The sequence below is a fragment of the Centroberyx gerrardi genome, chromosome 8 (assembly GCF_048128805.1).
Source record: "Centroberyx gerrardi isolate f3 chromosome 8, fCenGer3.hap1.cur.20231027, whole genome shotgun sequence".
NCBI classification, from domain to species: Eukaryota; Metazoa; Chordata; class Actinopteri; order Beryciformes; family Berycidae; genus Centroberyx; species Centroberyx gerrardi.
Genome location: NC_136004.1, coordinates 32,085,880 through 32,113,630, shown reverse-complemented (window position 1 = coordinate 32,113,630; position 27,751 = coordinate 32,085,880). Strand labels below are relative to the sequence as shown.

The 27,751-nt window shown below is 43.7% G+C and overlaps 1 protein-coding gene across 1 annotated transcript in view; it reads right to left on the bottom strand.

The window, feature by feature from the left end:
• Positions 1-4,609: 4,609 nt before the first annotated feature.
• Positions 4,610-27,751, bottom strand: part of znf608 (zinc finger protein 608) — a 36,686-nt gene continuing 13,544 nt past the window's right edge. The window contains exons 2-9 of the mRNA XM_078285124.1: positions 25,578-25,848; positions 18,684-18,771; positions 13,426-15,943; positions 11,915-12,398; positions 10,006-10,138; positions 8,146-8,294; positions 7,563-7,619; positions 4,610-4,629 (exon numbers count right to left, since the gene is read on the bottom strand). Coding sequence (XP_078141250.1) covers positions 4,610-4,629; positions 7,563-7,619; positions 8,146-8,294; positions 10,006-10,138; positions 11,915-12,398; positions 13,426-15,943; positions 18,684-18,771; positions 25,578-25,848 — 3,720 coding nt within the window. The remainder of the gene's footprint in view (positions 4,630-7,562; positions 7,620-8,145; positions 8,295-10,005; positions 10,139-11,914; positions 12,399-13,425; positions 15,944-18,683; positions 18,772-25,577; positions 25,849-27,751) is intronic.

Here is a 27,751-nt window from a genome sequence, read left to right as displayed (position 1 = left end):
TTTGTAAAACCCGCAGAGGAAACTTTCACAAACCAGCGTCGACTGTGACTGTCTGTTTAAATTTCTAACTTTACGCCGTACTTTAGTTTCTAACTTGGTTCTGGAGAATAAACAGATGAGATTAGTTTACTGGAGGCTGTCCGTTGCTGCAAACAGCCGCTTTGTTGTCAAGCTTTGGCGCCACCCATTTTGTTTTAACAGCGGAAGAGTTGATGGAGAGGCTCGGGCGGCGCGCGCCCCTGCTGGGGGGGAGGGAGACAGCAGGGAGGGAGGGAGGAAGGAAGGAAGGAAGGAAGGAAGGAAGGAAGGAAGACAGAAAGAAAGAAAGAAAGAAAGAAAGAAAGATTTCCTGGAGAAAATGTGTTGAGTGTCCAAAGCTTTAGAGAGAATACCACTACTATTATTTACTACCACAACTACTAGTAGTAGTAGTACTGCTGCCACTAATTTTAAGTTTACATTGAATAAACTTTGTTTTTGGAAAGCTGCTACACAAAAAAATCATTACCTATATGTTATTATTTCCTGGTGAAAATGTGAGGACTAGCTGAAAGCAAATGAAAATATGGTTAATAATAATAATAATAATAATAATAATAATAATAATACTCATCTATTAATAGATAAATAGAAATGTACATTTCCTGGAGAAAATATGCGGGCTAGCTGAAAGCAGCTGGAAGTCAGCTTTAGAGTTGAAAGAAATTGATTTAATCAGAAACAGTTAATCTAATAAAAGCACAATTTGACCAACAAAGACAATTCACTCTGCCATTAAAAGAAAAGCTGGAAGTATGTACTGTAGTAGAAGTTAAAGTCCAAAGTTTTCAGCAAACTAATTAATAAACACCAAAAATGTTAAATTGTATTGATGAAATTATCAAGGGGAAACGTAACAGTGTAACTGATAAAAGACAAATCTCATGCACTCTCTCACAAAATATACAGTGTACAAATATAAAGTATAACAGTACTTCATATCTTTAGGGAGCATCAGTCAAAAGAAGAAGGTTATTTTCCTAATCAGCGGCATTTCAGAAGAAAAACTCAAGAGACAAAAGACTATATATAAACATCCTTTAATCATGATTGCCAAACATATGAATTAAGGCATATACAGTATAAAAAAGCAACAGCAGGTTTCATGTTTATACGATTTCAATGTTATTAACTGGATACACCGGGTGGATAAACTGAACATACCAAGCAGCCTTACGAGACAACACTGTGTCTCCCAAAAGATGACAGTATTTTGTAAACAGAGTTCATAGCACTATATTCAAGTAATAGAACGACCACTGATACGATGCAGGTAAGGTGTTGTGAGGCAGAGCCGCTGGTAGAGAAGGCTTGGCCATGAGGTTTTATGAGGCCTGTTGGCTTCAGTCCTGCTGCATGGTTGTTGCATTGCTAACTCATATGATCTAATGGAGGCTTTGTGACATAACCCTGTGGAGGCCATGTTGGAGGTCCACTAACTACTGATCACTTCATCACTGATCCATCTGATTGATTTAGTGTTTAGATAATGTCAGCTTGTTAGCTAGCTAACCATAGCATCTGGTCAGCTAACATCACTGTCTTGTTGTTAACACATCTGATTAGCACACTAGCTAACGTATCTAGCAGCAGCTAGCGTTAGCGTGTTCACATTAACATCAGTGTGTTTGCCGGCTAGTTAGCTAGCTAACAGTTTGTTCAGGTTAACTGAGCTGACTCTTCTCAAGCTACAACTCAGAGTGTTTTGGAGTAGAGACTAGGGCTAAAGACAAGACAGTTTACTGTGTCACAGTAACCAAATCCACCTTATCACACTATTCACTTTTACTGAGAATGTTACTGAATGGGTCTGCAACCAAACCACACAAATCTTTATCAGGTATCTCTCTTTTTTTTTTTAGCCTGGTTGTTATATATTTAGCCATTATGTGCACACAGCCAATTCTCCACTGGACCTCCATGATGGCACCAAAAATGTCTGCTAGGAAATTTGTGACCCAACGGCAAAGCCTGTATGGTCACGAGGGGGGTGTTATGGAGGACACTGGTCCATATTTACAGCCATCACTTCTCCCTTCTAGAGAAGACCATAGTACAAGCTGGACTGATTGTGCATTCATGTGCTGTCAGAATTATCGAATATACAACTTTCCGACCAGGAAGCACCACTTGAACGCCCCAAATCGGGCTCTGAAGTCGGGAAATCAGGATACTAGATGGTACACAAATTGGCCGAGTTGTGATGTAGCTTCCATAGCCAACATGTCTGACTACATGTAATTGAATAGTAGCCTAGATAACTGCTTACTTTAAACTTGATAAATCAATCAGATAGGACGCTTTTATGTCCTGATCAAACGCAACTTGCAAGCTATAGCGTTAGCTTGCTTAGCTGACGTAACAATTGAGATGCTTCAGCACCTCAATTTTTGTTTTTATTTCCGACCGAAAAGCACATGAACGCGTGCAAATTGGGTGTCCAACTCCACAACTCGTACAGCCGATGTGCACATGAATGCGACATAACTCTATCAAGGCGTTTTTGACAGTCCGCTCCATGAAAAAGACAGCAGGACAGCACTCCAGAGTATTGATCAAGATAACACAAAAATATGGATGATTATAGAGGGCTTTGCTTCCTATTTACAGCCAACAGTTCTTAGTTGTAGAGAGTGGCAGTGGTATGGCACCAATAGTACAACCTGACCAAACTCAGTCTATCAGAGGCTCTGGAGTGAGTTAGAGCTAGGTCACCTTGTAGAGAGCAGGGGAGCGGGGCGGGCCGAGCCTGACGGGACCCTGACTGGACACAACAGGCTGCTTTGACTTGAGCAATTTTGTGTCCCCAGTAGAATATGACTGATGCTCACACTTCCAGGGTTGGGGGTTGAATTCCCACTGGGGCCACCAACAGTAAAAATGTGTGCGCTCATTTTACTTAAAGAGTAACGAAACCCCAAACCCAAATCTGTGTAAAGCCTGGCATGTAATGGGAAAAAGCGTGCTAAGGAAATGTCCATCTGCTATTGGCTGATCTTTGGTACCAGCTGATGTCACCACCTGGGGCGTGTTCAATCGCCAAAAGGAAACAGTAGTGCATTGAACGTCCTGTTGCTAAGTGTTTGTTACAGGTTGCTACTGGCTCAGACGGCGATTCTGTGCGGCGTCCTCGAAGAATTCTCCGAGCCAATTGTGCAAACGGGTGACAGCCGTTTGTACGTAGCCAATGAAAATACAGAATCACCCTGAACGGGATCAAACATACCTCAAAAGCCGTTACAAAACGTTTCACACCACTGACAGCAAACGTTTTGCATCGTAGCAAAACGATGCAAGCTTTGAATGACATCACCTGGTACCAAAGATCAGCCAATAGAAGATGGCAATTTCAGCAGCATGGTTTTTACCTTCAGTTGTCAGGCTTTACACTTTTGGGTTTCAGGTTTAGTTTCTCTTTAAAGGTGCTTTGGATAAAAGCATCTAGCAAATGGCATGAATTACTTTAGTATTCACTGCTTTAGAATTCACCAAATGGCGCATATACCTTTCATGTTCACCAAACAGCATCATATACCTTTAGCACTCAATAAATGGCATTTATCATCAGCATTCACCAAATGCCACACACCGTTAACATTCATCAAATGACACAGACCTTTAGCACTCACCAAATGCGAGATACTGTATGTGACAATGCAATATAAACAGCAGTGCCATTCATCACGATGCCACCAAGTCAAGTTCCTGTAGGTTTATTGTACCTGGAGGATAAAGTGATTCTGACTCTGCTGCCTTCCCCCCCGCCGCCCGCCGCTCCCCTGCATGGCTGATGGAAATAAACATAGAGTACGATAAAGCATGTTAGTGCTCTGCCATGAATCTATACAGAATATATACACCACTGGGTTCCTACATGGCACTGGGCAGGTAGATGTGAAGGTTTACTCTCACATAAAGACAATACAATCAACATGGTTACGCTCAAGTACAGGTTAGTAATACAAATGTAGCGTCAGCACTATGGGGGGAGGAGGACCACTTCAATAATCATAATAATAATAATCATAATGATAATAATAGACTTTTTAGCTTCCTAATGCTGTTTCCCAATAGGAGTTTTTAAAAAAAACAAACGATCAACACTATTGGGATAATGTAAGTCATCATCAGTACATTCAATCATATGATCATATTACACTACGATAAATGTGCATTTATAAAGTTGAACACGCAGCCGTGGCAGGGCTGAGTGGGCGGCGCTGTGGGATGTTCTCTTTTTTTTTTTTTTTTATACACGCCGCTTGCCGGGCTTCCGTCCAAATTCTGCAAAATCGAAAGCTTCAAAAGTCTAGGTTTCTGGATTTGTACAGTTATTTCGTCCTTCAAAATGATCCCAATCCCACTTTCCATCTGTCCGTCTGTCCGTCTTCCCGTCTGTCTGCTCCTTGGTGGTGTGTTATAAAACGGGTGGTTGCTGTTAGTAAGAAATGAAAGAGGTTTCTTTTTTTTTTTTGTTCTCTGCCTCTCAGCGAGGCGAAGCTTATTCAACACCATGGAATTGATGTCTGATAAATCTGCCGTTCCTCATGTGAGACGCGGTCACATGGTCCTACTTCTTCCCTTCGCTCTCTGTGGAGACAAGGAGACAAAACGCAGGCTTACATTTACATTCTGGGCATTTAGCTGAACGGCTTAAGTCGTCGCTCTTATCCAGAGAGACTTACAGAGAGTGAGCAGGTAGCCCTCTGACAGGAATCACATGGGCTGTTACAGAGATCAAACCTGTGATCCTGCAGCCATGCGACGGCCTCCCGAACCTTTACACCTGCCGACTGAGGCAGCGGCAACATTCATCCGTTTTGTCTGTCTGTCTCTGTTCATTTCAATTCATTTTCAATGAGAACTGTCTGTTGTCCGGACTGTTGACACTCTCTCTGTCAGATTTCCATCTATTTTGACGGATAGAAACTTTAACTCGTTGAACTTTTTCTGGACAGACGGATTCCTCAAAAACCGTTCAGCCAATCAGAGGCGTTCCTACGTTTGTTTTGGAAAAACTAGCACACAGTCCGACCAAAACAAAGATAAAACAGAGAAAGCCTGGTGTAACGTTGGGATGACTGGAGGTTTTCCAGCTCAGTTTCTTATTGAATTTATGCTGTAGAGTCTTCTGTTTTCTATGAAGCAGCTCCGTTATGAGCAAAGCTTCCTGTTCCTCTGCCTGACCACCATGTTGACGCTCAAAACAAACCAACAGACAGGAAACTATCATCAATAATTCTGTCTGTCTCCTGATGGATCAGCATGGCCGCCATAGGAACTGTCGAACGTCCAGGAGTTAGATCCGTTGATTGATTGTAGCACTAATACCAGACAGGGCGTTTTTTACTGTGATTATAGGTATGACTGTCAGGCTGATATTGACGTTTTATTAAATATCTGATATCGGCCGGTCATGTCGTCCACTGCTGACATCACCGTGGTTCCTCCCTGACCACAGCTACATAAAACCAGTCTATTAAACCTTCAATGAAATTTCAATGTCTTTTTTGTAAAGACAGTAAAGGCAGTAATGTCTCCCAGAGTTTCTCTACCATTGAACAGGTGTGATGTCACTCTGTCTTAAAGAGCTGCTGACACTGAAAGAATTTCATCAGTCTGGTTTCAGTGGAGAGTTTTAGTTTCCCATGATGCTCTGAATGCTGTTTCAGAGACAAGAATACCATTCTGGGGAAAACATAGAATACTCATAATTTTTTGGCATACCGTATTTCCTCTAATAGTGGCCGGTAGTCAATTAAAAGCCGGGTCTCCGATAATGGCCGGGGCCGTGGTCGACACGAACAAATAAAGGCTCAAATACAGGCCGGGGGAAAAAACAAAGGAAACAAGACTAGGTCAAAACCTAGTATATGGCTGGACCGTGTCCGTCTCCTCTCTCCGCCACTGTCCTCTCCACCGCGCCCACGGCCCGTACCTATCGGGGACACCCGGTGACGCATCGGCGTCGGGAAATCTCGGCCGGATCACCGGGAACAAATCGGCGCCCAGCTATCGGCGCTGGCCGGAACCGTGCCCCCAGGAAACTCGAAGCGTCGGCAGTAAGCAAATCAAACTTCATACTAAAATATGAGCAAATATACTTATCAAACAGAGGGAATTAGAAATAAAGGCCTGTCTCTAATATAAGCCTGCTTCCAATAAAGGCCTGGCACCCTCTGCAGTTGAGGTAAATAAAGGCCCGGGCCAATATTAGAGGAAATATGGTAATAATTTAACGATTTTGAAATATAGGCTGCTTCAATGCGAAAACATCGGTATCGATAGCGGCCTTGAAAGACCCATGCCAGCTGAGCACTGAACTCCCCATAATGACAGTCAGAGACTCCCTCATGGGTATTATTGCTTTTATACAATGGCTACCAGTGCATGTGTGTGGTGTGAAACATTATCTTCAAAGTAGTTTACATCTGGGTTTCCCCAGCTACCATACCAGCCCACACTCCTGTTTTTCCCAGGATTTTGCCTTAATTCAATTCTCTTCCATTGTGCTTCCCATGACGGCATTACTCCTGTTAATCTCCGTATTTCAGAGCAGTTCTCATTTACAGATAATTGCAGTCTTTGCAGCAGTCATTTGTACTGGAGAGTTACTCATCACATTATGCTGCTCTTTGATTGCGCTGCACGTTCCCTCCGCGTTATTTCACGCTTTGAAACAGAAGCGGTGATATATGGGCTATGAAAATGTATGGAAAATATTGCAGCGTAAGTAATGATCTATCTGGATGATAATTTCGGCAACAAGGCACAAGCTTTAGAAAGCAGCATAAGCAGTGAGTTGTGATTCCCAGGAGAAAGGTGAATATTAGATTTATTGACCCAGCAGACTGCCTGAAAATGAGACAATTCTGTATCTCATTTTGCTCTCAGTTTGCATTTCGGATGATTTTATTACGTGGGCCTTTTGCCAATTCATTTTATAAGATACAAACTAAGAATATAAACTATGAGCCTGGGATCCACACTGAAAACCCATCTGGGGTTTAAAGATATTCAGTATAGAAACTGGCATTCTGTGATATCCAAATATAAATAAGGCCAATATAACTTTAAAAAGACAAAATAGTGCTACTAGCTAGCCCAAATCTACCACTACAGTGGCCTGCGTGTGTGTGTGTGTGTGTGTGTGTGTGTGTAGGAACATAAGGAACATAGCCTGATGCTAATACTACAGAGTCAATATGTTAAGGGAACACAGTCTGGGCTAATACTAACATGTAAATATGTTTAGTGAACATAGCCTCTTACCAATACAACAATGTCAATATATTAAGGGAACATAGTCTGATGCTAAGACTACAGTGTCAATATATTAAGGGAACACAGCCTGGTACTTATACTCAGTCAATATTTTAAGGGAACATAGCCTGGCACTAATACTAACATGTCAGTTTGTTTAGGGAACATAGCCTCTTACCAATACTACAATGTCAATATGTTTAGGGAACATGGCCTGGTACTAATACTACAGAGTCAGTATTTGAAGGAAGGTGTCCTACCAGTAGAGGAGTGTCCTGCCACCTGCTGACTGGAGACCAGCGATCTGGAGCTCAAACCTTCAACACACAGGAGAACAAGAACACAGTGAGGAAATCTGATGGGAACTATCAAACCCTCAAAACACACAGACAGTAAGACGGACCTACTATAATTGATCAAACCTCGAACAAACACTGATAATGACAGATGTACTGTAGCTCATGCTGCTGTTGGTTAATAGACCGATTTAAACCTCATACACAAAGACAATAAAAAAAATCAAGTCTGTCCTTGGAAAAATGGAATATTGCATTTCTATAAATGGGATTTTTCATTATTATTATAATTTATTTTTGTATTTTTTTTACAGATTTTCGCCTTTCTGAAACACCAGCATGGGCTACTACTATCAGATGAATCTGAAATCAATTTCAGTTTCTATTTCTGATGTGTTCCAGTTCTTGTTTAGTAATTAAATCACTAATACAAAGTCGCTTACATTTTTATCCTTGGAAAAAAATAAATAAAATAAAGCTTATTCTGTTTAGAGCTTAATCTGCTTCAGTTTGAATCAGAGACATGGCAGCCGCTGTGCAGTTTTACCTTGGTAGATGTCGTACTGTCCCGACATCAGATTGTAGCTCATACCCAGGTGTGTGTGATGGTGTGTGTGAAGATGCCGGGCGAACGACACATGGTTCCTCTCTCGCTCCGTCTCTCTCTCTCCCTCTGGGGAACCCTTCTCTCCGGGCTGCGGGAACAGACACAACTGGAGTTTCACTTTTCCTTTCCGACCCACTAGCAAACTGTTCCTTCATGTTGTTCATGTTGGTGAGATATCCGTCTCTTCTGCCTGCAGCATTACCACTTCCTGTCTCTGTTCTCCTCACAATGAACAGACCAACAGAACCAGGATCACTTCAGGTTCAGGACTTTGTCTTGTGACACTGGTGCAGAGACCAGCGGTTTTGTGTTTTTTGTTAAAGTACATTTTGACTGAAGGATTGTTCTTCGTATTCCTTCGCATCCCATTACATAGTAACAATTCTCCCAATAAACATTGCATCAGAAACTGTCAAATTATAAATTGCATCTGCATCAAATATGCACAAGAATGTGGTTTTAACATTAACTAACTCAAAAAACACGCATTGCGTTAGCCTGGTTGTTGTCTTGCTAGTTCATTAGCGTTGCTGTTTGGATAGCTAACAAGCTAGCTAATGGCAAAAGAAACATCAGTTTAACATTACTGAATAACAGGGATAGATATTTTCATTTTTTTTAAATATCAAAGATTAAATAAAGACATGAAGTTTAAACTATTTTTTATAAGCTCAACATAGTCTATAAAAACATGCACATAACATATTGAACTCCTTGTCCTTTATGCACTGCATTTGAAAGATCACATGTAACGTCTGTTTTATTTAAAGTAACTCAGTCACTTTTACACTGACTTCATTTTAAATGAGCTACTTTTAACTATTACTTAAGTGGATTTTTACACCAGTAATTTAACTTCTACTTGAGGAAGATGTTTATCTTTCCACTCCTGGCAGAGACAAACTGACACCTAACACAGTCCAGTATAAACCAGCAGAGCCTAACAACCCAAACAAGGCCCAGCCAGGGAGAGCAGGACCTGCAGACAGCAGACGATATAAATGACTCTTAGTTTTTTACAGTCTGAAGATATATGACTGTTTCCTGCCTCCATGGTTCTCAAACAGACATCTTGCTGTGTAACTTGCTGAACCGGGCCACAGTCTACCACACCGCACTATGAAATTTAAATGGCTGCTGCTGCATATCAGAGGCGGCGTTGTGCTCGTGTTGTGCGTGTTAATGAAACATTTGTCACTTTTGTTCGCAGCCTTGCTGCCACAGGCGCCTGCTGCACTGCTGAGAAATCACTTAACAACAATTCAAACCTTTTTGTGACAGCAAACTATCATGTTGGGTATGTTAGCAGTAATTGTGTCAATCGCACCAGCAGCATTATTGCTTTCCTGTTGCTGTTTTACTATTCAAGTCTCATTAACACCATAATCACATTCACACACTTTGGCAAGTCATGCCTCCAAAACAAGTCACGTATTTTCTTGTGCTTGTGATGGTAAAGAACACACTTTTCCACATAACTTAGAGTTAATTAAATGCAAATAATGGAATAATAGCAAATGACTGTATCAAGCATTCATCACCAATCAATTTTTTACAGGCAGCGCTTACTAAATTTGTTTTATTCCTGTTGTATTTGGCTTTTTTCTTCTTTTTTTAACTCTCATTTCATGCAGTTTTTTGCTCTTCACACTGATTAGAAAACATCAGATCTGTGTCGCATGTGAGAGAAAATAAAAATCAGACTTGGGGACAGGTGCGGCTGCAGTGTGAACGGAGCCTAAATAAACTGAATGCGAGCGAGCGGTTCTCACAGCAGGTGATTTCCCGTGGTACTGATGGCTCTGCTGCTGCAGCAGCTCCAGGGCCGACGAGTCGCTGCTCTGCTTGCTGCTCACCGCTCCTCCTCTGCTGGGCTGGTTCACCTCCGAGTCCTCCCTGCCCGCCGTCTTACCGTACAGAGGGTAGTGGAAGCCTGGTAGACACACACACACACACACACACACACACAGAGAGAGCCACAGACAAAGAAACACACATTCACAGTTGTGCACACCCACACACGCAAAGTAAGTTTATAGAATTTCATGATGTACTCCTACTCAGTTTTATTTTTAGAGCCATTTAATTGCCATATTACACATATTTATAATTAAAGTGCGACAGCAGCTGAATGCACTTTTCAGCACTGTTAGCACTTTAACTGAAAACTAAATGTTTTTGCTTCTTTGGTTCATGACGTTTGGGTTTTTTGTGTTTTTTATTCTTATTTTTCCTCTGCCTATTTTTTTCATGTCTTAACATTTTTTGTAATGTGGATGCTGCTGCCACCTGAATTTCCTTCTTAGGGATTATAAAGATAGAACTGAAGATTTGTTTTTTGCACACCACTCTGAGACAAATACCCATGTAAGCATCACACCAGAGGGGTCAGGGGTCAGAGGTCAGAGGTCGCCCGGAGTGGCAGCCATGGGTTCAGTTTAGTGCTCAAAGACACTTCGACAGAGATGAACACACCGGCTGCTGTGAACCCGTCACCCCGGTTACGGCACGTCTCTCTCATCACCAGCTCACCTCAGCCTCATTATCAAAGCCAAAATCCACCCTGTGACAGAAGTACCATATGTTCTCCCTTTGATCGCAGACATCTCAGTCTACATTTGTCTAAATCTAACTAGACGCCAAGAAGTCACACTGTTTGTATCTTCTCCACAGAGAGACAACAGGAAGCTACATTGCTAGACACTTTGACAGCACACAGGGTAATTATCCGGGGATATGAGCACATTTTTATGGTTCAAAGGTGCCGGTACTATAATGAAACAAAGTCTGTTTGGGTGTGAAAGCTCAAAGACACGTTTCATGAGGCCAGAAACTCAAACCTACCATTCACAGTTAATGGAGAAGCAAAAAACGATGGAACAAACAACCATGTCTCTTCATAACTCAGATCAGTGACTTGGTTTTCTCGATTCCAGCTTTATGACAGAGATTCTCATGTTCATAGTTATTGAACTGTCTAATATCAAAAGTCCAACATATGTAAAGTCAGATTTTCTGGGTGTCAAACAATTAGGAAGACCGTCTGGGTTCAACCTCCGTCACAGCAAGCATCCGCCCTGCTGAAGAGTCCTTGAGCAAGTCAGTGAATCCCTACCAGCTCCAGGAGCCTGACCTCTGACCTCTGTGTTTCAAAAAATTGAAAATATTGCTTGTGCACACAGATTTACCAGGGCAGTTGTGTACTACAGAGGCTGGATATAAACCAGTGCACAACAGAAAATCGCTGTATTTGTAAATAAACAGTTTGGTTCCAAAATGAAATAAAAATGGAACAAAGTGACTGCTGGCATAAAAGTAAAACTCACTACTAAAGGTGATTTTCTGCTACCTTGAGCCCTTTACTTACGAAGCAGTAACATTTTATGAGGATGTAATCTTTTACATGTGGAGCATTTAACATCTAAAATGGACAAGTAGTGTTTTGAAATGAAATCCCCCTGAGCAAAAATCTATTCTGGTGCTCAGAACCAGTTGAATATGACACTCAAAGAAGAAAAATGGCCTGCACACTGAGGAAGGCCTTAGTGCTGAAGTGTCTGTGTAGTGCTTTTTTTTTTTTTTTTATATTCTGCATTGATTGAAGAAGTAAAAAGAGAAAATAAAGCGAGCCTGAGCATTGACTTTTGAGTGCAGGCTATTTTTCTTCTTCGACTGAAACCGCGTCAAACCTGGTGCGCCGGAGTCTTACCGGGATAGTTGTGGACCAGAGTCGGGGACACTCCTCGGTAGGAGCCGCCGCCGCTCTCGCACATGGCCAGGTAGGGCGGGTAGGAGGAGTGCTGGTACTGGATGTAGGGCTGCTGGGGCGTCATGGGAGGAGACACCGCCGCCCGGGCGCTCTGGGACTCCTCGGACAGCCCTCCCAGCGGCTCCTGGCCCTGCTCCTCGAGCCCCTCCAGCCTATCGGAGTCCTCCGTGTCGATGGCGAGCGGGAGTTCGTGCGATCCGTGGGCTCTGGCTTTTTTAGCATCGCCGCCTCCTCCTCCTCTTTCTCCTCCTCCTCCTCCTCCCACTCCTCCCGCGGTCATCTTGGCCCCAGCAGGCTCCATGGTAGCTCCCCATTCCTTTGCCCTGTCGGCCTCGCCCTCCTCAGCCTCCTCGCCGTGTTGACTCTGTAGCTCCGAGTATTTGCTGTGAGCGAGGCGGTGAGCCCAGGCCGGGCCGTCTGAGGGCTAGATCGATGGGGACAAGTGTTGGTGCTAGTTGCAGTGTTTCCCCTATAATTCTTTGTTAACAGTGGTGGGTGGGAGTCATTTTGGGGTCGGTTCAACGTCCGTCCATGTCTCTGTCCAGTTTTTGGTTCTAAAGCCAGTTGCGGTGCTAAAACTGTTACTGCGATACTTTTTTAATGATAAGTCTAAATGCTACGCTCTTTTCTCTTTCGTGTTTTTGGGTGGGAAAACAGGCTAAATTATAGTGCTACTTTCATTTTCACATTTTCTTTTGGCAGGGGCGGAGAATTTCTTGCTGTGGCGGCCCACCGCTGCTGAGTGACTATAGAGGAAACACTGAGTACTGGTGTGAACAGAGCCATAGACAGACCATCTATCACTGGCTCTGGTGGGTGATGTTGATGAAGGATGACGACGTTTCGACAGGCGGCCATTTTGAAGTGGGATGAGAGGAGTATGGCGTCCCGCCCATTGACACAAATCAAGATTCACACCTGATAAACTGCAGACTTTAGGTCAAACTGAAGGAAAACAGCATTACCTCCCCAACACGGCCTTTGTTCAATTTGTACAAATCAAACACTTTGTTTCTGGACCCAGTGTCACTAGAGTTAGCGGATAACTGCAGCGTGAGATCACATGTTAAAAATCTGTACAATATTTCTGAAAAATCAGCTCATATCAAAACCAACACGTATATATTAGAAAAGTTTCTTTTGCTTGTTTATGTGTTGAATGTTTTACATTTACAGCTACAGTTGAAATTACACATTTTCCCCCTCGATTCTCACTCAAAACATTAAAACCATTTGCATTCATCAAATCAAACCACACCATTTAGCTTTGATGCCAAAGCACATCTATAGCACCACACAAACCACATCGTCATTGTTATTAGCACCTATTGGTTTTGCTGTACACAATGTATGATTAATCTCTTTGTGATACTTTGAATATCAACAACAGTCATTTAACACACCAACACATCACCGGCGGCGGCGGGCTATAGACAGAGGGAGAAACTTACACTGGAAAAGGAAACATTTGAGTCCAGATCTGTCTGACTGTTCTGGTTGTGGAGTGATGAAGAAGAGGAAGAGGAGGATGACTTGATGTCATCACAGTCTTTCATCGAGACCTGGTGCTGGTCCACCATGCCGCCGTGCGCCGACTTGGCCCCCAGACTCTGTCCCCTCTCCCCTCTCTCACCCCTCTCCCCTCTCTCACCCCTCTCTCCTCTCTCACCCATCTCCACGTAGGACAGGACGGGTTTGGGACAGCACCCTTTAACGCCGTCCACTCCTTTAGCCAGCAGGGGTCCGCCAGCTGAACCCCCGACCATGTGTTTAACCTCCTCGCTGTCTCTCACCCCCTGTCCCCTCTCGCCCCTCTGCTTGCCGCCAGGCGGCTGCTCGCAGCATTTGGAGGCCAGTAGCAGCTTCTGGTCCATGTACAGTCCCCTGGAGTACTGGCCGTAGTACAGAGACTGGGCCAGGGCGGTCTGGGTCTGACTCATCGCCAGCTGGAGCTGAGACTGAGGCGGACCGTCGGATTTCTTAGAGTCCGAGAACTCGTGGGAGGAGCTTTTGTCGTCCTCCTTCACGTCCTCCTTCCTGTCCTTCCCCTTGCCGTCGTGAGCAGAACTCTTGTGGAAGGAGGAGCTGCTGCTGGTCTGCCTGTCGGACTGCATGAAGCCCTGCAGGTAGTAGGGCTCGTAGCCGTGGTAGTACGGGGACTGGGGGTCTTTCGAGGACGGGACGGACGCCGTGGGAGGGGTTTTTCCGGGGTTACCGTGGTTACTGTTAGAGGTCACCTCGGAGGAGGCGGAGGAACCGGACTTGGACCTGGACCCGTCCGAGCGACATTCGGAGGATCCCCCGTCGTCCCCGGCGTCCGAGATGTCGGAGTAGGCGGGGCTGTTGTTCTTGCTGCTGCCGTCCGCTGATGCCAGGCAACTGCCGCTGGCGTCGAGCCGCGAGGAACCGCCGATGGAGGGGCTGGGAGCGTTGTCGGTGAAGGTGTAGACCTTGTCGGCCTCGGCGCGGATGCTGGCCATCCTGCTCTCCTGGCTCTCCGTCAGCCCGTTCATCACTTCCTGCTTACTGAGGTGTTCCTTCAGAAGGCTTCCAGAAGCTTCCTTGGCAGCCATTTTAGATCCCCCGCCGCCGTCTTCCATTTTGAGTCCTCCGGTGTCCCCGTTAGGCGTCCTGGTGGGAGTGTCTTTGCTGTGCTTGTCCTTCAGCCTCCGTTTCTCTTTCTTCCTGGTCTCCTTGCTGCAGGTGACCAGGGTGGCTTTGACCAGGCTCGGCTCCACCACGATGCTCAGCTTTGGTTTGATGGGCTTCAGGGGAAGGTTTTTACTGGTGAGGCCCACGGCGGCCATGGGCGAGGGCTGCTGTTGCTGTGAGGTGGCGGTGTCGGCTGTGTTGGTGCTGGTGGGGTACGCCGTGTTGGGGATGGCGATCAGCTTGGGGGGAGCGGGGGCCGGAGCGATCGGCCGGTTGGTCCGCGACTTGGACAGCTTCTCTACCTTCCCGTTGGCCTTTTTTCCCTTGTCGCAGCCTCCTCCCTTCTTGTCGATCAAACCCTCGGCTTCTAGTTTGGGCATTTCCACCGTGGAGTTCCTGTCCGGGACCATGCAGTTCTCCAGAACCACGGTCATGTTGGAGATGATGGGCAGGTTGCTCAGGTCGTCGATCAGCCCGTCTTTGAGCAGCGAGGTTCTTCTGGTTTTGGAGTTGGCCGTGGGGCTGTGGTCGGTACTGAGGAGGAGCCGTCTGTTCTTAGGAGAACCCACTGTTGTTACCTTGTACAGCGGGGCGGGCTTCTTAGAGGAACTGTTAGCATTAGCGTTGCTGTTCGTCTCGGAGAGGTCGTACGTCATGTTGCCGATGGTCTCCTCGCAGTCCGACAGCCGCTCCTCGCTCTCCCCGTCCTTCATGGTCTCCAGCTCCGGCTTCCTCTGCTCCTCGGCCTCCAGGTGCGCGTGCGTCTGGTGGTAGCGCAGGCCGTTGATGTGCTTGTAGCGCTTGGTGCAGTTGGGGTGGGGGCAGTCGATGAGGATGGGAGGGGGAGGCGAGGAGGCGCAACCTCCTCCCGGGTCCATGAACGAGGGGTCGGACTTGCCCTGCGGCGTGGACGGGGCGCTGCGGGACTTGGCCCGGATCCTCTTCCCGTTCCCGTTTTTAACGTCGTCGGAGGAGACCAGGCTGAGGTCCAGGTCGGCCGGCGGTTTGTTTTTTCGCTTCCCGGAGGAGGAGAGGGAGGAGGCGCTCGTAGGTTTCACCTCCTCCACGGTGAAGAAAGACGGAGGCGCTCTACAGTTACTGTTAATGAGGTTCAGGCTGCCTCTCCGCCCCTTGCTGTGGATTGGTCCAGCGGTTCCGGCCACGCCCCCTCCGCGGCTCCTGTGCTGTGATAGGCCCCTGACCTTGGCGGCGGGGGCGGGCTCGACGCAGGGCCGCTCGGCGATAGCCAATCGCATCCGTTTCCCCCGGCCACGCCCACCTGGCGTCTCAGGGTCACTGGAGGGAGACTCGCAAAACCTGGACAGAGGAAGAGAAGAACCAAAAATTTAAATGGCTTTGTTTAAAAATCACTTACTCACAACCTGGCAATGCTCCACAGACGAGAGAGAGCAATATGTCATATCATATACTGTGCATCATATCATATCATATCATATCATACCATATCATATCATATGATGGGCAGCTTGCTCTTATCATCACCCAAATTAAACTTACAATCACACACACGCCTTGGAAAACGTCGAGATAAAAGATTATCATTCAAGACACATGTGGAACACCCACAATTTGAGAATAAAAATTGGATTTTTATACAGAAGCAAAGCCTGCTTCTCTTTTGATGATAGAAAAACACATTGCCCAATTGATATGAAGACGTTTTGTATTCACATGCTGTCCCTTCTACTTTGAAGTCATTTGATGCAGTTTACCACAGAGCCTTGCATCTTATTATAGGAGATACATTTCACACTCATCATTGTGATTTACATCAAAAACTTTAACTGCACACAGCATTAAATGTATCTACAGTATGAGGCTGTACTCTTGAAGCTGCCCCTGCACCTCGCATCACTACTGCCTTTTAAACCCAGTCATGATGACGCCACACCACAGCACAGTTTGTGTTAAATACTCCACAAACAAATACTGATCTTGGCAACACTGGTTTTTGGTTTTATAAAACTTATAAATGGAACAAACTGCAAAGCACTTTGAAATTAGAATTTCTTTCCCCCTCACTGATTTTAAAACAATGATATCTCACATTCTCTATGATGTTTGTAATTGCTTTTTATAATGTGTGTCCCTGAATGCCACTGAATGACTGACTGCTGGGACATGTGAAGTGATCTGAACTGTACTGTGTCGTTTCTTAGTCAATCTACGAATGTTTTCTGTTCTAAGATCTCTCTTCAAAAAGCGATTTCAATCTCAATGAGATGACCTGATTAAATAAAGGATAAATGAAAAACAGATTATATGATATATATGATACGATATGATATATGAGATAAGATTATATGAGATGAGATTATATGAGGAGAGATGAGATGCCACATGAAACGCGGCAAATAGATAACAGCAGAATACAAAAGGGATTTACATCACTGACCTACAGGGATCCACTATAGCCTACATTTCCCATAATTCCACTTTCTTGAATTTCTTAGCTTTGTCCTGTTTAGCTATAATAATGCAATGGCTCTTCAGCTGGTCTTCTTATTTTATTTTTATATTATGCATGAATGTTATGTTTTGTACTTTTAATTTAATGATTTCAACTTTTCGCATTATTTAGTCATAAATCCATACAAGACAGATAATGAATCATCAAAAAGGAACCATTTTGTTCCATTGAATTATATAATAGAGCTGCATTCAATCGCTGCTGACAGATGTCCGCAGTGACAGAGTCCAAATGAAAAAAGCAATTTAGTTCCTGGTTTCTGAGATTAAGCTGTAATTGCCATGACAACAATCATTTGCATACAGGAGCAATAATTGAGAGGTTTTAGCCCGGAGAGTCGGGACTGTTACATTTTCCACTTGGCAATTACAAAAGCCACTCTCCATTTGTAAAACATTTAGGCTGGAGAGTGGAGAGCGTTTTGTTAATACCCAACGTGGAACAACAGCTGACAGCCACAGAACTGATTTAGCCTCTTTTTTTTTTTCCTCGGTGACATAAAAACACATTGAGAAACAAGCTCCCTTTTACAGAAGATCCAATAAACAATCGACAACAAATAAAAGCCAATAGGATAAACAATAAACTGGTTACACATGAAGAATAAAACAGGAAAATACATCAAGGAAAAGCAGATGAAAGCCAATTATATGAAAGCCTGTCTGTAAAAATGGGTTTTAGGAAGCCATTTAAAATATGACCCTGATTTTACCAGCCTGAGCTCCTCTAGCAGCAATATTGTAGAATTGTCTGTTAGTTACTGTAATAAAAGTCTAAATCTCTACCAACTGTGGCTGCAGATCCATTCAGTAACGTTCTCAGTAAAAGTCTCTGAGTTATATCTTGAGAAGAGTCGGCTCAGTTACAGGAAAACTCCTCCGCTGATATAAATCATCAATCTGTGATTCACTCCAGGAGTTATTTTGTGATGCAGTGTTGTAATTTACCAGTTTGTTGTACCCACTTTCCCTCGACCTGCCTTATCTACTTCTATTTGAGTTAGTGATTTCCTGCATTTCCCAGAATGCCTTTGGACAGCCCCCAGAGAACGGGCATGAATTTGTTCCATTTAGCTGTGACTGGAGCAGACTGTGTGTACGTGACAGGAGTAAAGTTAGCTTGATATTGGATATTGTCTATTCTGTGGATATTCATTTTTCCACTTTCAATAATTTGTAAAGCAAACAAGTAAAAGCACATTAATTCATATTTTTGTGATTACTGGAAGACGAAATTACAACCAGTATTTTTCAATATTTGAGAAGATATTTTTCTTATTATACAACCTCCAGTTCTTATGGGACACAAGCTACTGAAATTTGATTGTGTTTGTAATTTGTTTTTCAAATATTGAAACCAGTGGTTGTAAATTGTTCTTCCTGCTCCAGTAAAAACTTATTCAGTTGAAATGGTGTGAAAACAGGAAGTCCCAGATATATCAGGAGTTGTGGAAAAACAATATGGAGATAACAGATGCTATGGTTAGTATCTGGTGTCTGGTTACTGCCTCTACAGAAGAACAACTGAAGGGAAACAACTAAGACAACAAAACAGAAGCAGCGTTACCTTGGAGGAGCCCAGTCATGCTTGGTACAGTCTAACAGTGTTCCCACGTAGGTCCTCTTTCTCCACGTCACATTCACCACCAACACACCTGCCAATCACAGGCAGAGGACTGTTAGGATCAGGCTTACCAGAACCACAACAGCTCCTGGTATCGACGTCACTTTGAAGACCTCAAAGAGTAAAAAAGCTCAAGATGTTCTTCTACAAAATTACAAATTGTATTCCAAAATGCTGTTGCTGCCCGAAACTCATCAGCATTTCAAAAAACAGATGACTGCATCATTCAGAACAGAACGATTTTGTGACTCATAACATTTAGTAACTCATAATGTGCAGTCGGGACATTATATAATATCCAATAAATTCAATGCATTTTTACATTTGTCCAAATAAGTAAGCTAATAAAACACAATGATAGAACACAGAAAGAAAAGAAAACAACATTTTGTGCAGGTAAACAATACAAGAGGCTTTTAAGAACCATTCCAACTGACAGGATAACAGACAGGATAACAGACAGGCTAACAGACAGGATAACAGACAGGCTAACAGGAGGTAAATGGAAATTCAACAAGCAGGAAAGCGGTTAAAGGTTTGGAGACAAAACGCTCACAACACCTGGAAGTGTGAAGTTCACAGGTTTAAGAGGCTAAAATTGTTTTCAAAGCGGTGTGAGCTGTTTGTGTGCTGCGGTTCAGACTGATGCTGATTCTGTCTGACGAGAAAAATACACCAAAAAATATCATTCCTGTCAGGCTTCTGGATGGAAAGAAAAACTTCAACCTGCGAGGTTTAAACTCTAATCTGAGGACTGAAGAGCCTTCAGCCAGCCGGGGTGAGTGTCTCTCTCTCTCTCTCTCTCTCTCTCTCTCCCTCTCTCTCTGTCTCTCTCTCTCTGTCTCTCTCCCTCTCTCTCTCTTTCTCTCTCTCTCTCTCTCTGTCTCTCCCTCTCTCTCTCTCTCTGTCTACACACACACACAGACTGACATTTTAAAACCATTAACCTCCCTTTTGTGATGTGCCAGCGGCAACGCAGAGAAAATCAGATTTGGGACACATTACAGGTTTAAAACGAGGTTTGACTGCAGCACACTCCTCGCTCTTCAATTAGCTCCGTCGCCACCTTTAAAAATGCTTTCACAGCGCGGGGAGTAAATGAGTTCTGTGAAACACGGCGAGCGTATCGATCGTGTTTAACGAGGACGAGGCGCCGAAACCTCCGGGTAACGAGCTGGACGGGTCTGATAACTCTGTGTTACGTCATCACGCCCCTCAGCCCCTGTGAGGTCACTTCCTGTCTTAACAGCATAAGAAACTAGAGTGTCCAGATATTACAGACAGACACAGCTACAGACAGCTCTACGATCCAGTAATCCCTTAAAATACCCTTACGTTTACATTAAACAAAACCCCCTTAAATACAAGGCGCTTTCCGTTAATAACTCATTAATAACCCTGTAAACCTTGAATCAACCCATGAATAAATCCCTTATAAACCCATGATACTAACCTTACTTTTTTTAAGGCTGCGTTATTTTTAATGGATAATAAATTATTATGTAATGGAGAAATTAAGGACATTTCAGGGATAAAATGAAGGGGTTTGGTTTCATAGTGAAGAAAAACTCCAATGAGAGTTTTTGATCCAAAACAGTCCAGGCTGGAAATCATCCTGTCAGCCTCCAGGTGCATTATGGGCATTTTGTGCTATGGAGCAGAACTTGTCTTATTTCCCCTTTAAGGGAAAAAAAGCATAAATTGATACTTTTACAACTGAAATTTTCTAATTGATTTTTGTTCATATTGGTGGTTGTTTGCATTATGATCATCACTGAAGATCATATTATTCTCCTTATAATTTACCAACAGATCAGACAGACAGACAGAGAGACAGACAGACAGACAGACAGACAGGCAGAAAGACAGACAGACAGGCAGACAGACAGACAGACAGACAGACAGGCAGAAAGACAGACAGACAGACAGACAGGCAGACAGACAGACAGACAGATAGATGTAAAGTCAGACACTATGAATTCTGGGAGTGTAATAAAGAGTCGAGCCAAAAGCCGTTTGATTTGCGCTCATCAAACGGCTCCCAGCCGCGGCGGGGGGGAGGGGGGAGGGGGGAGGGGGGAGGGGGGAGGGGGAGGGGGGCTGAAATGGTGGTCTTCTTCTTCTTCTTCTTCTTCTTCTTCTTGTTCTTCTCTCTCCAATTAGTATTCTGCTTAATCAACATGCAACCCAGCAGCAGCGTCTCCCTCGTATCCCTCCGCCAGAGGAGGGAGGTCCGGCTATCACTACGCCTTCTGAAGGATAGTCCCCGAGCGTCTCTCTCTCTCTCTCTCTCTCTCTCTCTCTCTCTCTTTGTCTCTTGCATCTCATAATATAAAAGCTAAAATCCTCCCTTTCCATCCCTCTCTCTCTTTTCCCCCTCTTCCTCTTCTTCTTCTTTCTCTCTCCATCTTTCCAGTCCCCTGCCTCCCCCCCCCCCCCTCTTCTTCTTCATCTCTCTGGCTGTGGGAAAAAACAAAAATCTCCATTGCGCTTCTCTCCATCCTTCTTCCCGTCCTCTTTTCTAATCCACCTCTCCATCCCTCCCTCTATATCTCTGGCCTGTTTGGAGGGAGAGTGAGCATTAGATGTACTATCTCTCTCTCTCTCCCTCCATCTTTATCCCTCCTCTCTCCCTCTTTCTCTCTTCCATCCCTCTATCTTTATCTTCCTCCATCTTTCTCCCTTTCCCTCCATCTCGCTCCATCTCTCCCTGTATATTATATACCATACATATATTAACACATTCTATATTACTATATTGTATAGAATATACCATATTATATCTATATTATATTATATATCCTACATATAGGCTACATGCATATAATGGGATTGTATATATATTTTATGTATACGATATATTCAGTATCTTTATCCAGATTCCACATTATCCATATTATATATTTGTATTCTATTGTAGATTACTATATTAAATCTCCATATATATAATATACAAATACCTCCGAATTCACCCTACATTCTACATATATTACTGTTACTTTGCACATCGTATTTCTAGGTTAATTTCCAGGTTCTTGACCTGTGTTTTTAGAATTTAGTTTCCCCTCTGCCATTGAATTCAATGCATTGATTGAATGTCTTGTGCCAATGTATTGTTAATGTATTGTGGTCTTCCTGTTTTGTATGAATATTGTGTGGTGGGTACATGTATGTGAGGCTGTGTATAAAAGGTGGAACCAAATTTCCTCTTGTAGGACAACAAAGTATCTATCTATCTATCTTATATACTCTGATATTTTCCCTTTGCATTTATTTTAAATATTTTGCTTGAATATTGCTATTGTTATATTTCTGTTTCTGTGCTTGCTGTCTACTGTTTTCCCTCTTGTCTTTGCTATTTTCTTTTTACTGTCAGTTTAATGCTATTGTCGAGAAGGAGCAATGTTCAAATAACGTTGAAGTTGAACTGCATCTCTCAGCGCAGGATCCATTATCCACTGTCTGGCTTTCCCCGTCTCCTTCCCTCTACCTTTTGGCTTCATTAAAAGCACAGTAAGTGTCTGCTGTATAATTCACTGTCTATCTTCCTCCCCTCCTTCCTCTCTCCCTCCGTCTCTCTGGCCTGTTTAGCAGCTCGGTGCGTCTGGGAAATATTCCCCTGCGTTGTGTTTGTGTTTCCTTTTTGCCCGAGCGGACGGGAGCTCCAGTTAATTAATACTGGGCCGGGATACAAACGCCTCTTCGCAAAAACTCGACACTCCACTTCAGAAGGCCGGCGGCTGGCAGAGCGCGATGGGCGCCGGGAGATGGGATTTATTCATTAGCAGCCTGAAGTAAGGTATTACACCTCCGCTGAGAGGCTATAGCGCTGCCCGCTGTCCTCGTTAACGTTCTATCAAAGTGCGGTGGCGTCGAAATCGGTGAGAGAATCGGGGCCGTCTGATCCGCTGCCCGGCGGCCCTGAGGTATCGTTTTGTAATATTGGAGCGGTTTCTGGTTCCACGTTTCTCTGCTTTGGACTCATGATTGGGTCTAGTGCCGCGCCAAAAAAACGCTCTCATTTGGATAGCTGGTTGTGATGAAAAATTAGGACTGTAATTTGGTTGGAGAGTTTGCAGTCCATCCACCGTTAATGTTTTTATTTCTTTTCATATTGGCGTCATAAGGTGTCTCTTGTTGCATTTGTTTTCCATATTCACACTAGGATAGCAGAAGGGTCTAAAGGCCTTTACATGGTGTGGAAACAAAGGGTTCGTACACGCACCCAAACGGACAGTCTGCAGCCATTTGCCTTTCATATTCAAAGCGTACCCGTGCGTGCTAAAGACCTACATTTCCCACAATCCTTGCTCGCGTTGCCGGATGAAACTGGGACTACGAAACGGCTTTAAGGCAAGTCAAGAGTCTCTGGTCTCTGAGTGGAGGTGAGGGTTTGAATCCCTCTCCTGACAAACTGTCTTGATACTCGTTCAGTTGTCCATTTCCCTGTGATTCCAGACTTTCCGGACACCCTGCAGAGCGACGATCTGCAACCATGTGCCGTCTAAAGCCAAGCGTCCGCAGGTTTTCATTCCAACCAAACACACCAGCTGATAATGCTGGTTTGCACTCCTTCAATCAGAGAGACGGGAACTAATCAGTTTGGTTGGGATGAAAACCTGCAGACACGCGGCCCTCGATGGCACCTGGTTGAGAACTTCGCACGTTGGCGGCCCCAAATGGCAGCGAGAGATAACTGTTTAAACTTTAAATCTTTCACTACCCAGAAACCCTGTAAGGAGAGGTCAGTGAACTAAATGTCTGTTTTTCAGTGTCTGGCGAGGTGGAGGTGAGTCCGGCTTTCTCTGCTGCTGTTCAGGAGACACTTTTTTGGATTTCTCTCTCTCTTCAGTTTGGATCGGTCACTTTGTGTGCAGAGAAGATTTCCCACCAGCGAGCAAACTGACAGCAGAATTTAATTTGGACAAACAGAGAGAATCTGCAGCGGCTCGGTTAGCGGGGATGAGACGCTCCGCTCTGCTGCAGAGACGGAGAAGACGCTGCAGCTTTACATAAAAATCCTGCCTGGTGCAGCTTTAACCTTGTTTGTGTTTTAGGGGGCGAACCGAGCTGAATTATGCAGCTTTTTAATTTCGCATTTTCCCAAAAGTGGTAGTAATGATCTTACTGTGTGGGCTTATAAGTGCTGAATAAATACAAGACATAATACAATACATAAATTTCCTCTGCTATGCTGTTTTGCCGATGGGAAACACTCAAACCTAAAGTCTACTCATGAGGTAGAAGCCCCACTTTTTGCTCGGTTGCTCTTCAGTTACAGTTGCTTCTTCCCAGCGGTAATTGTTTTGCAGACATGAATTTTGTTCCCCATGAGCTGTCAGAAATTTGCTCAATAATGTCCTCATGCAGCCTCTAATGAAGAGCCTCCTGTTACGGTGAAGTCCCCCTTCATGCATTTATCCTGCGTCTATTCTGCATTAGTACTGCAGGCAATGCTGTCTTTACTGTTAGAGAGTAGAACCAAACCGAATCAGTCTAGTCTCTCTCAGTCCAGTAGTTACCAGACCATTCCTTGTAACATCCAATTGATTTTTTTCAAACATTTTCTCTTAGAGATTTGGAAATGGGGCAAAAGCGCAGCAGCTTGCATTCAGTTAAAACTGGGACTCCTTCAGCAGTAGACCATATAGTCCAGTGGACCACAAATTTTAAACATGAAACTGGTGGAAAAGAAAGCCACTGTACCTGAAAGAGTGCCTGGTACGGTAAGTCTGGGCTTTTCCACAAATCGAGGCGCTCTTGTATGGGGAGGAAGAGTAAAGTCTTCTGTCAAAGTAAAGTCAAGTCAGGCTTGGGGAGATCAAAAAAGCCGCTGATGCGTTTCAGCCATCTTGGCCTTCGCTGGTGCATGACAAGGGTGGGAGGCTTTTTTTCTGATTTGCCTGTGTTTGACTTAACTCCGGCATAAGACTTTCCTCATCCTCCGCATACAAGAGAAGCTCAGACTCACCACACCGCGCAGGTACAGACGACCATTTTCACATTTCAGCACCTTGTTTTCCCCCTGCTTATGCACATTTCACCACAGACACAGAACATACCAGACTCTTTCGCTTTTTGATCATCTATTTCAGCTTAGCATTTGAGTACAGAAACTCATCGTTATAAGAAGCTCAAAAGATTTTCGTATATGGTATATGTATATATCTCCTCCCCTTCATCTACATCTCCCTTTCAAGATTAAAGTCGTCTTAATAGGGGAAATTATAGCTTTCACTTCGATCCATCAGTCTATTTCATGGAAAGATAAGTTGGTACAAATGTTTTCAGTGTAGATTTTCCTATGGATGCTCTGGATCCAACAAACACATAGCTTCATATTATCTTGTCATGAGTACAATTCACAGTTTTCAATTTAGCCAATTAGCTGCCACTTTTATTCAGAGCGACTTGGCAACAACTGCAGCAGCATAACAAGGCAACATTATTGGACCCTATTCAATGTAACTGCAACAACAGAAATGATGATTTCTCTGTCACCCACGTGTTTTACAAACAAGGAAACATGGGAAATTAGATTTTAACAGTCTGATGGTAGCATGGTATAACACTGTATATGTAAATGTAGAGTTTTGTTGTCTATAGCTCATTGACTTTAACACCTTGTTTACAAGTCAAGTCAATTTTTATTGACAGCGATTTGTGCTGCAGCAAGCATAAAACACATATCACAACATAAAAACATACAGTATCACATAGAAACATTAAAAGAAAAGTGACAAAGGTCCCTGCTTATACACATTTTACCACACAAAGACATTAGAAGAAGCTCAAAAGATTAAAACACCCTCCCTGCTTATTCCCGTTCCTGCTCACCTTCCTCGGTCTCGTGCCAGACGATGCCCTCCAGGTTGACGCTGGTCCCGGGCTGGCAGGGCCCCAGGCAGGCCGAGTCGCCCTCCAGCCCCCCCGGGACGCCTCCGTCCTGGGTGTTGGTGCCGATAGACCTGGTCCTCACCGCCAGCTGCTTGGGGTTGGAGGGGGGCAGGGCCGGAGGGGAGAAGGAGGGGGCCGAGGGCAGGGAGGCTCCTGGGGCCCCGGGGTGGCCCGGAGCCGGGGGGGCGGGCACTGTGAACATGGGATCCACCTGGAGAAAGAGGAGAAGGTAGGTTAAAGATTGGAGAAAGGGACAATTTGTTATTTTAGTTCAGTTCAATTCAATTCGATTTAATTTTTGGGGTACATTATCTTGTCACATCAGTTCAGTTCAGTTCAATCAAATTTAGGTCCATAGCTGCATTGAATATGCCTATAGACAGGAGGGGAGGAGGGTCAGAGAGATATTAGTTAAAAGAAAATAGTAAAAAGGATTATTACTGTCATTTTACTATTACTGTAGTGAATCCAACCAACTAATAGCAGGCAGCTGACAATTTGAATGTTGGATCCTGCTGCATAAAGGAGACTAGAATTGGAAAGAGATTTTAGAAGAGGAGACATTTTCTTCAAATGTCATACCATTCATTATTCCATGACTATCTTCAGTGTGTAATATACTATATTACTAACTTCCTAATATTGTGTGGAATTTTGCACAAATTGTGCTTCAACTGTCTCCCTTTTTTTTGTTTCCTCCTCTTCATCTACATCTACATCTCCCTTTCATGATTCAAGTAGTTTTAATCAGTGAAATCAATAAGGGATCATAGCTTTCACCTTGATCCATCAGTCGATTTCATGGAGAGAAAAGTTGGTACAAATGTTTTCAGTGTAGATTTTCCTATGGATGCTCTGGATCCAACAAACACATAGCTGCATATTATCTTGTCATGAGTACAAATCACAGTTTTCAATTTAGCCAATTAGCTGCCACTTTTATTCAGAGCGACAGTAACAAGACAACATTATTGGACCCTATTCAATATAATTGCAACAACAGAAATGATGATTTCTGTCACTTATGTCTTTTATAAACAAGGAAACATGGGAAATGAGATTTTAACAGCTTGATGGCAGCATAATACATGCTCTGGGTGATATTTAGCTGTACTCAGTCTGCCATCACCCACCACCTTCACTTCTTATGGAAACAGGGAAAGTAGTCCCTGCTCAAAACAGTATGTTATTTTTATGTCACACTTTGTGTAAATTTTACCAATCTGCTACACACGACTTGGCCGCTTATCATTTAAAATTACATACAGTTTAGCTTTAAAGCTAGGCTACTACAATTTCTAACTTTCCTTTTTAATGTAATGCTAGTTGCCGACTAGCATTACATTAAACACTTAATAGCACTCAACACAGTGTACGCTAAAGAGTTAGCATGGAGCTACTATCACTCAACATAGCGTATGCTAAAGTGTTAGCATGGAGCTGCTATCACTCAACATAGCGTATGCTAAAGTGTTAGCATGGAGCTGCTATCACTCAACATAGCGTATGCTAAAGTGTTAGCATGGAGCTGCTATCACTCAACATAGCGTATGCTAAAGTGTTAGCATGGAGCTGCTATCACTCAACATAGCGTATGCTAAAGTGTTAGCATGGAGCTGCTATCACTCAACATAGCGTATGCTAAAGTGCTAGCATGGAGCTGCTATCACTCAACATAGCGTATGCTAAAGTGTTAGCATGAAGCACTGGAGCCAATGATCTACCAGGAACACTTCAATGATTTTGGTGTCTAGTTCTCATCACTTTATAGATAAGTTGACCAACAGGATACAGAAACCTCGGGGTATTCCTTTAATGACAATACATAATTATCAGCCACAGTGGCCAGTTGTCGACCAGCTATGGCCGACGTTATATCATACGTCTATTCTGCTCTATATTTTCTGTTTTTTTCCCCAGCAGAGCTTCATAAAACAGAGTTTCAGTTTCCAAAGTCTGTGAGTGATCTTAACCATTGTCATCACCATGGTTACTTGTAATAAAATACTAACTCATTGGCGCCTTTAAAAGCCCGTCTCTTATCTTCAGCAGATAGTATAGTCCCAATTACTACAGCGCTGGGAAATAATTCTGCTGAGAGAATAGGAGCAATC